The sequence below is a fragment of the Melanaphis sacchari genome, unplaced genomic scaffold, assembly GCF_002803265.2.
Source record: "Melanaphis sacchari strain LSU unplaced genomic scaffold, SCAv2.0 Contig19_pilon_pilon, whole genome shotgun sequence".
Lineage (NCBI taxonomy): Eukaryota > Metazoa > Arthropoda > Insecta > Hemiptera > Aphididae > Melanaphis > Melanaphis sacchari.
This window is the reverse complement of record NW_020270975.1, coordinates 2,203,035-2,213,965: the sequence shown is the minus strand read 5'-3', so window position 1 is coordinate 2,213,965 and position 10,931 is coordinate 2,203,035. Positions and strand designations below refer to the sequence as shown.

General features: G+C 31.9%; 1 protein-coding gene across 1 annotated transcript; it reads right to left on the bottom strand.

The window, feature by feature from the left end:
* Window positions 1–460: 460 nt before the first annotated feature.
* Window positions 461–10,346, bottom strand: LOC112593021. Its single transcript, XM_025337236.1, has 4 exons — window positions 9,361–10,346; window positions 5,096–5,233; window positions 4,037–4,136; window positions 461–1,760 (listed from the first exon to the last, which is right to left on the bottom strand). The coding sequence occupies exons 1-4, from the start codon at window positions 9,507–9,509 to the stop codon at window positions 993–995; spliced, it is 1,155 nt and encodes a 384-aa protein (XP_025193021.1). The 5' UTR covers window positions 9,510–10,346; the 3' UTR covers window positions 461–992.
* Between the last annotated feature and the right edge of the window lie 585 nt (window positions 10,347–10,931).

Sequence of the window (10,931 nt, the reverse complement as noted above, 5' to 3'; positions counted from 1 at the left end):
TTTGATAAAGGTAAACATATAAATATATAATAATGTTATGCATAACCACCGCTCGACACGCGACGCCCAACAGAGACTCGTATGAATCGGTTATTTTATACGTGCACGTAATATTATAGCGATATGCATGATATAATACCGGGAAAGTTCCCAAAACGGACACCGAGGATTCGCGAGTGACGAACGGTCTTTTTCGGGGAAAAAAACAATAAACTGAACCCTCCGCATAGCGGACGACAACATCCCAACGTATCTAATGTACACGTCGACCACGGTAATCTTCGGGTCTGGCGATGTACGAGATTCGCGCAGTTGCACGCGGGTACGTATAGAATAGACGACATTCGTATAAAATAAATATAGCTTCTCGAGGTGACTGCGGAAAAGGTTATGGAAATAATAAATTCGAACAATTCGAGTAAAATTCAATACGTATTAGGAACGTTTAAATTACATAATATGAGTATAATAATGATTATCGAACAACAAATATTATAATTCTTAAAATTAAAGTGTACAATGTGTAGAAAAATAGTTTGTGATTATGAATTATTCTACTGTATTTTGAATTGACTTTTCAAAGTATCATTAAAAGCCGCGTGGTCCGAACGACAAAAATACCCGTAAACAATATTTTTTAAACGCAAAAAACAATATTGTACTCAAATCGTAAAACATAAAAATACATCGGGACACATCATATAATGCATATCAACAATAGTCTTTTATAGAATAGGTAATTCTATACTCCTTACAAATAATAATATAATATACAACAAAACATTATATTATATACAGGTAAACATAATAATTAATGAATAGATGCTGTACATCAACACGAATCGTATTTACCGGATTCTTCAAGGCGGCGTCTCAAAATCGAATTTCGATCGTCTATGAATTTGGGGAGGAGGACAGTAGATGTCGGTTACGTGTGCGATGTGCAGATTGTTGCTAATGGGACGACAGTCGACCCCGTTTTCTGCGGCGTATCACGAAGTCTCCATGAACTCGACGGGTGGCATTGGCGACGACGAAGATTCGCGTCCGCCGCCGTCGTGGCCGTGCTCCTCCCCGTCGTCGATGCAGCAGTCGTCATTATCGTCGTCGTCCTCGTCGTCCTCGTCACGATGCGGTCGACGACGGCGCCGGCGATCGCGCGTTTCTGATTTGCACGCGGCCGACGCGGAAGCGTTCTTCCGGCGACCGGTCGTCGGCGTCTCGATCCTCGTGTTGACGTTCAACATGCCCATCTGGCCCAGGAACAACACTTCGTTGACCAGCCGCTTGGCGATGATCACCGACTGCCTGTCCATCTGCCGGAGCTCGTTAGCCGCGTACCGGCCGAACCCGTCATAGTAGTCGGCTACCGGCGGTTCTGCAGGATCGCCGCCCACGCCGCCCAATATTTGGGGTTCGTAAAAGTCGGTGGCTCCGGTACCGCTCGAGTACCGGTCCGGCGGTGGCGGCGGATGCGATACCCTGGCGGACGGCCCCCCGTTCTGTACCGCTGACGACACGTCCAACACCCGCCGCCGTCTTTTGGGTCTCTTAACGCCATCTCCTTCGCCGGCACCAACGCCACCGCTACCGCCGCCACCGCCGCCACCACCACCGCTACCGCTACCACCCAAAACGGTCTGCAAATTACTGCTGGTCGCCGCGCAGGATTGTTGGTACTCAGGTTCGGTGGAACACGAATCCTTGTCCTCGGACCCGGCACGGTCGTCTACGTCCTCGAATACCAAGATGTTTTGTGTCTGTAATTTCATAAACACATATTACACTTTACAAAATGGTGCTAAAGGTTTATAGGAAAATGTATTATAAGAAGTAACTTTCTAGAAATAGAGTTTGAATTATTATGATGGATATGTAAGTAGGTACTAATGAATTCAATTTTTAAACTTTTGATTCACATTTTCGATACTAATCTAGGTATTTTTAGGACTTAATACACGGAATATTTTAAATTTTTCATATTTTTTTATTAACGCGTTTTATAGTTTTCGTCAATTACAATTTCTTACACACTTTGTTGAATTTTTTTTTTTAATGTTCTTTTTAAAATATTTTATTTGTTCTGTTTGCACATCATTCATAATTAGAAACATCTTTATCAAAATTTAGTTTTCAAGTCACCACTTTACCTATTTTAACTAAGTATTAAAAATGTATTTTTGTTCAAAACATCTGTAAATTCAATTCAAAATAGTTAATAAATTACAAACAAACTAAAATTGAAATAAATTATAACATAGAATAAATGACAAATAAAAAATGTAAATAATTGTAACATTTAACAACTATAATAATAATAATTATAAGAAATGATGGGTCCTTTATAAGCCAACTTCATTATTCAATTGTATTAAATATAATATCAAACCTATAATTTCCAATATCACGATTTTATATGTATTAACTGAGATATATGAGGTTAATTATTATCAAAATATATATACTACACTGTAGAATTACAGTAATTATCAACAATAACGAAATTTCGTCAGCACGATGTACAAAATAAAGATATGAATTATAATAAATAGATGGAATTAACATACCAACATTATTATTTTGTATATTATTTATTTATAATCTGTACATTTATTGCAATATATAATATATTTATATAAACTTATAACTTTTTTTATTACCATGCATTAAAAAATTATTTATTATGTGTAATATTTTATTGCAATATAAATGTCAGTAGGTACTAGGTAGTATTGTAATTTAAATTATTAAATTAAACTTTAATATCATTATTTATTAGTAAAAATTTGATAAATCGCAAACTATATCGAAACTCCGACGTCCCTAAATGATCTATAATATGTTAATCATGTAAAATGCATTTCTCAAATGATTATATTTGCTTGAGTTGTATAATATAATTTTATATTATGCCGACGAGATACATATCATATACGAGTATAATATAGTTATTTGAACCAATAGCGTCATATTGCAATAGAAAAAATTATTCAACGCATTTACCTACATATTTTGATATCACGATGGGTTAAATTGAAAAAAGCTAAATTATTTTTGTCGATATCAAACACAGATATGAGTAAAAAACATATAGATTTCTGTAAACCAATTATTATTTTAGTGTTCAAAATCATTTTGTGACATTTCTTTAACATTTCCTGTAACAATATGATGATTATACTACGTTGATCATAATAATATGATGTATTATGATAACTATTCGAATACTCATAGTATCTATCGATTTATGATTTAGTTGATTAATCGTCTTTAAAATTGACTTTCAAAATACTCTATAGCTAGGATAAGGTAACTAACACCCCTACCTTGTCTTTAATTAAGGCACACAAACACATAGGTATAACATGAATTTTCTGGCACATTTTCAATAATTTAACATTTATTTTTGTTATAAATGCAATTCACGAAATTAAAAAAAAAAAGTATCTCGCGGCTATGAAGGTTGAAGACCCCTATATACAGACTGTAATCCTGCTTAATTTATATGATGTGTACGTTTTAAAACAGAAGTATTTTAACAACTAGAAACTTGTTTTTCTTTAAAAATTATAAAATGTTATACTCATATACATTACACATGTTATCATTATCACCTATCGCAATTATTACTATATTAATTTTTACATGATATTACTATATCGGACTTATCACTGAAAACATCTTTATGAATGTATACCTACTACTACCTGGCAAAGATCGTAAATACATAATAAATACATGACTATATTGATATAACACATGATTCCATTCATATTTTATATTTATGCGCAATTGAAAGAAAACACGTAAAATATATTATACGTAACTATGTCAGATATGTAAATAAATAGGCACTTAGTTGGAAGAAATCCGAATTTGAAAGTAAAGGATGAGATTATGAGAGAATAAGTATCGTCATCCTTATAATTCTTATCTAATATTTACAATAACAGAAATAAAAACCTACTTTCATAAATATACATTCATATAATATATTTATGGTCCAATATTATAGTAGATAACAACTAAATATTACCTCGTTTGATTCGTTATCTTCGTCGCTATTATCCGGATAACTGCGGCCCAATCGCACTCTGTCTTCGCTGTGATGCTGGTCGTTTAGAAACTCCAAGGATCTATAATACGATAATCGACAATACATTTACACGAACTGTATAAAACGCGTGTACCGACCAACAATACATATTTGACATCCCTCACCATGTGTATACATAACAGTGTTGAGTAGTAACACAATTATTGATTATTAAGTTTCAATTCCTCTAAAGGCTGAATAACCATTTACGTTTTACGTTTAAGAGTAGTTTTAGTTTAAAAAGTACATCAATTATCGACGTGAAATATAATAAATGAATAAATAAAAGTATTAAATATAACTTATAACATATTGGTCAATAAGTATTTTGTTTGCATAAAAAGTAATAACATTCATATTATTTATACGCGACATATTATAGTACTACAGTATTCGTACTAAATATGTCTACATTTAAGACTTAATACTTCACACTCTAAATTATTTTCAAATTGAATTTTTGATTACTTCCTATTATTGTTACACATCCGTTTAAATTCTCTTTTGTATTCAAACGTTAACACAGAGCAATATTGTGTCTACAACGTTAATCTAATCGGGCAACTTAATAATCATAACTCGAGGACATAATAATTTATAAATCGACGAATCAACTCCCTATTAATTATCATCTATTATCAGTGTATTTAACACTAGTTTAAACAAAATTAAAAATGTCATAATATGACCTAATAATATTTATTGACGTTCTTCTTTTAGCTGTGTAAAACATGCTATGGAACTAAAAGCGTGTCACGATACATTAACGTAAAGCCGTAAAGGTACCTACCTAACTTAATTACTATAATTTAATATTCATATAGTAACGCGATTCTATTACTTTTCAGAAGTAATTTTACCTCAACATGGGTGTAAGTATATATCAAACAGTATGTCAGCATACATGTATAATTATAATACTATAATAATGTAATATGCATAGTACAATGTACTATTGTGCCTATTATACTATTATAAGTAAGTAACAGGATCCCTTACTTGTAATACCACAAACTGGGTTCATATATTCCACCATATCTCTTAGCGTCCATAACTTTTTTGAATTCCCTCAAGTAACATGTTCTCAGATTGGCTATTTTACGTTTCAGGTCATCCATTGTACAGTTCTCGTTGTATCTGTATACAGTGTAAATAAAATATTAAAACAACATAGAATGCATTACAAAACAAATATAATTTCATAAGTTTAAATCTACCATATTCTTGAAAATTCGAGAAGTCTACGAAAAATATATTTTAAAATTTTGTTTTTGATTTATTTTGATATTATTGACCTTTTGTAAATATAGTAAAAAATAAATTATACATTTATTTTTATGATTAAACGACGTATTTATTTGTAAGAAACTATGAGGGATGTACGGAATACTAAGATTTTTTAAAACTAAATATTTTATTTTTTTGTAATATTAATACAAATACATGTTTGTATAACAAATAATATGCAAAGTAATATTATTATGAATTTAAAAATGAGAAATATTATTCTTGCAAGTTCCAATGAAATCAAACAATATAAAATCAATTCTACGAAACGTCCAACAAATATTAATTTTACATAAACATTGATACCTTTTTAGTTTTTACTTTTATTCAATTTAATTAATCACTTCAAACTTATTTTTATTGAAATAACTTGGATACTTACCTATCAGAAAAATATATATTTATTTATAGTGATAATTAATAGAATAAATGAAAAATTCAATTTAAAAAATAAGTCCTTAAAAAGTAAAAATGTATACTGTGATAAATAAACTGTATTAATTAAAATTTATTTTTATATAGATTTTATACATAATATACTTCATTTATATATATATACCTAATACGCAACTAAGAAAATTGAATAAAAAATTGAATATTAGAACAAACCAGATCTACCGACTATCATCAGATCTACTTTATTTACGCCGTTATAAATATTTAACTAAAGCCATTATTGTAAACACTAAAAGCAATTTTTAAAATTCTTGATATTACTAATATGAATTTAAAAATATTTACTATATAACGTATAAAAAAAAATAAAATACCAATCAGTAAATAACCTAAAAATCACGTTTGTGATGATTTTAAATTTTTACTGCAATATAAATGATATACGTATTTCTGATACGTGATAATATAAAACTAACGATTTTATTAATTTGATACAGTCTTTAAATTACTATTAACATATGAACAAGACATATATTTTAATGTTCCCATTTCACCTTACGTTCGCTTAAATAATTGCAAATAATTTGATTTAAATATTTATTGTTTAGTTATATAAAATTGAGTTTATATTTAAGTTTAAATTCATCTATCAACAGTACAGTTAATTACTGGGTGTGCTAAACAGCCCTTTCAAAATTTGTTTTGTTTTTATAAACTACCACAACTAAAATATTACCCTCGTTTATATATTTTATTGTAACAAAAACATCGTATGACCACTATGTAATATTTGATATTTACTATTTAGAATAGATATTTTCATGGTACATAGTACATATACCACATAATATTACTAACAATCAAGAATGCAAATATTCATGTAATAAATAAAATGAAAAATGGGAATCGACAAGTCATTTAAAATTTAATAATGTATATAACAGTATAGCACTCAATAACTTAAAACAATGTTTTAAATTGGTAGGACTTGAATATTAAAAAAAAAATATTAAGAAAAATGCCTTTCATATATTTGGAATAAATTTAAAACTAATGATAAAGTCCATGAATATGAGATGGTATTAGAAGAAATTGATCATATTATAAAATATATTATAAAATATATTATATAAATAATGTAAAGCATGAGAGTTTTAAGTTAAAAATTACTTAGTGCTCAACAGCTCTAAATCATAAGTCTAACAAGTGCACATCAGATGTGACCTCTATTATGGTGCCGTCGTCGACAACGAATGTTAATAATTCTCAAAAACAAAGGTCGGTAGTGGGAAAAACGTTAGTGCGTGTGAAATAACTCCGTGGTCTTATTAAAATGATATTAATAACAGACTGATAAATGGCAAAAAAAACGATAGATTGACAAAAAGCTACGTACAGTTATTGATGGATCTAGCAAAGAAGACGTTTAGAAAGTAATTTGATACATAATACATTTTTTTTAATGGATTGGACTCAAAAAAAAAAATTAAATTACTACTTATTAATATCTATATTATAGTTTTTTTCTAAAATTTATCAAGTTGATAATTTTAATATGATCTAAATCATTTAAATTTGTTTATTATCAGTTAAATAAGGATGGTAGAGATATCATCTTTAATAATGTTCTAGAATTTATGATTTTTTTATCCTACCTATATTTATGTACGCTACCTGCAAGTTTTACTTAGTTTTAATTAACTAAAATAACTAAAACCTTACATTTATTTTTGTTCAAAAATAGCTTTTATAATTAACTAATTATCATAATTGACAATACTAAGCATAGAAAAATTTTATTGTGTCTCAATAATAGAAACCTTTGACCAAATAAAAAGGAAAACATATTAAAATAAAGTATTTATATATTTTACATTACTTTTAATTTAAAACAATATAAATATAAAATATTTAACTGTAATAAAATCATAGATAATAATGAAAATATTTTCAATTTTATATGTAAGTTGTTAATAAATAATGACCTCTAAGGTTTGATGGTACTAATTCTTTCCATTCTTAAGTTTTGGCCTTAAAAGCAGGCTTTTGAAATTGGTTGTCCCACAATTTCCCTAACCCTGACTCTACTATTGTATTTGGCAATTTGACATTGAAATTATATTTAAATACAATTATTTATAACGTCGATTGTTTTCATGATATTATATTTTAGATAATCCATAAATCGACTAAAAAACATCAGACAGGAGATTTAAATTTTAATTATTTCGTATAGGGCAATGAAACAAAAAGACTGTTAACCAAGCTATAAAATACCTATACATTTTAAATCGTTTTCTTTTTACAGAAAAAACAATTAAAGGACATTAAAAAAAAAAAAAAAAATCGGCTTTTCTTTAAATCCTTTGTCTTCCCCGCATTATTATCATTAGTACAACTCTCAAACTTCATAAATTATGATACACACTGACGCTCTGTGTAATAATATACTTTATTATATAAACTAATATTAGAAGGCTGAAGAAGTTATAATATGTTTAAAAGTGTCTACCTTAGAAAATACTCGGCCGATTTCAATAAAAGTTATATCAATAGATCTTTGATATTCCTATAGTATATTTAAAGCCTAAATTGAAATAGAGTGGCTTGTACATAAATTTCGTTTTGGCTCACAAAGATTGAATGTTTGTTGTTAACGTATAAAAGATTGTCATTGGTTTTAGAAATACAATTCAAAAAACGGTATGGAGTCTATACCATTATTTTTTACTATAGACTAGTCGACTCACCATATTATGTTACTATGGGATTTTTTTTTCAAACGAAATAAAATAAAATTTAATTTATTGTTTGTTATTCAAACAAAATGCACTCGAGAACAACTCGACTAATTTTGATGAAAGTTTCAGATATTGTTGAAAAGCTTGATGTCGGATTGGCCTTGACGAATTGTAGTACATTAAAACCAAGATACGCACCGCTATAATGCCGTGTTTTATGTTTGCTCGTTTTTTTACCGGGCCACGTCGGATTATAACAGCTAGTAAATTATGTAATTAGTACGTGTGCCGTGTACAATTGCTGATATAACAATATAGAATACAGATTTATAGTCAAGTAAACATCGACGCTTAGTTTGACGGTCGGGAGGTGTGCAAGCGCGATCGCCCTTAACGACGACGTTGACAAAGTAAATGATCGGTGGTAGCAGAAATACAAGTCGTACAAGTAGTCAGTACCTACGTCGCAATTCACAACGTAAGCCCGCGAATTATTACCGTTTGTTTCAAAGGTCGTCCGCCGCCGCCGGAACTCGACGCGCGCTACCCCCCCCCCCCAAAACACACACACGCGACCTACTCGTTTCCCGCCAGCCGCGGTCTACAACTGAGCCGGTCGCTGACGATCTGTTACGCTCCGCGATCGGCCGCCGCTTGCCCGCGTTTTTCTTCGTGCATACGCACACCGATAACAATGTTAACAATAATATTATTTGTCGCGCACCGTACGACGGTATAATATTATATTCGTTTACGTTACTACTTATTACATATTATTATTATTATTATTATTATTATTATTATTATTATATTATTATTACTATCGTCACTGTAATGTACTTTTTTATCAACTGCAGCAGCGACTCGTACGCCTCGTTCTTCATCTCTTTGTTCTTGTAGTCCGGGTCCTTGATCCTCCACAGGCACGTGCACGTCTTGTACTCGTCGATCAGTTCCGATATGAGTTTCCTCTCCATGGCCACGATCATCGGGACGCCGTTCAGGCCGTCGTCAGCCCCGCCCCAGTCCGTTCACACCTATGACCGCGATCGACGAAAAGCAAGACACGGCGACTACGACCGAATGTCGTGCACGATTCGTACGCACTACGCACGGTCGGACGACGGCGGCGGTCCGACGGCGGTCGAGTGTGCGCGGCGAACACTGTTACCACCATCGGTCGCCCGCCGACGGCCGATGACGGCGGTGACGACAGACGCGTACGCGGACGGTCGGTCGGCCACCGATTTGTCGTCGACACGCGGTTGGCCAACCTGTCGGGCTACGCGGTGCGCGTCGGCGGCGATCTGTCACCCGGCACCACCGCCTCGCCCCGCGTCCCATAGTCGCAACGGCGGCTGCACGCAACGCGCGCGCGCACGCACGCGCACACACGGACGCATTCAACCTTGCAGCCGGCCCGGGCACGAGTTTCAGTTGGGCGGACATTAATATTATTAACCGAGGGTTCTCAAAAACTGAAAAAATATTATTCACGTTGAGTAATATTATATTCACGATATTAAAGTACGAGTATACCCGTCAGTTAGTTGCCGTTCAGTCGCCATTCCGTAAAAAACACATACGCACAATACGCACACACACACACACACACACACACTAATTATAACTGACTTGAATACTCTTTTGAAAATTACATCGTATGAGATACTATACCGCGGTTTATAAACCACACGAAAATCTACCGCACCTATATATATACGCAGTTTTAGCCACATCGGGATAAGTCCAAACGTGCGTATGCTGCATACAAAACAAGCTTGTACGATTGTATAGAAAGACTATAAATACTCGTGAAAATAATGGAATGGGTTATTTGGAAAAAAGAACATGTCCATTTTCTATTTTTTATATTATTTTATAGATTCTGGTAAAATAGTTCATTACTTTACAGGTGTATAAAATATTATAGTTAAATATTTTTTAATCCTCTAAAATTCTGATGTTTATTATCAAATTAAGATTTTTGTCTCTCGTGTAAAATTTTAAATTTCTGAAGATGCTCCCTTTTCCAAATAACCCAATCAATGTTTTTTTTTTTTTTTACTTAAAATAATTTACATAAACAGAACGACGATAGAACACAACGATGTATACGATATTGACGACAGGTAATATAATATATAGGTAATAGAATTATATCAGGTTGCATGAACAATCGTCAACCATAATTTAATGAATCGATAGTGAGGGGCTTTTAAACGTAATTTACAGGAACATAATTGGTCCATTCAAATTTTTTGTGAACCATTAAATTAATATATATTTTATGCTATCAAGCATAATACCTATATTGTTAAATCTGCAAGTCTATATGCGTTACGGGTTAGATATACCTTATATTATGCATTCTTCCGAGGGACGATTACGAGACACAAACTCGTGCGCAA

Excerpts from the sequence above, each read along its gene's own strand:
- LOC112593021 (XM_025337236.1), bottom strand. The coding sequence starts at position 9,509 with ATGATCGTGGCCATGGAGAGGAAACTCATATCGGAACTGATCGACGAG. Across the intron at positions 4,137-5,095 it reads CCCAGTTTGTGGTATTACAA|ATCCTTGGAGTTTCTAAACG; the intron begins GTAAGGGATCCT and ends ATCGTATTATAG. Across the intron at positions 1,761-4,036 it reads AAGATAACGAATCAAACGAG|ACACAAAACATCTTGGTATT; the intron begins GTAATATTTAGT and ends ATGAAATTACAG.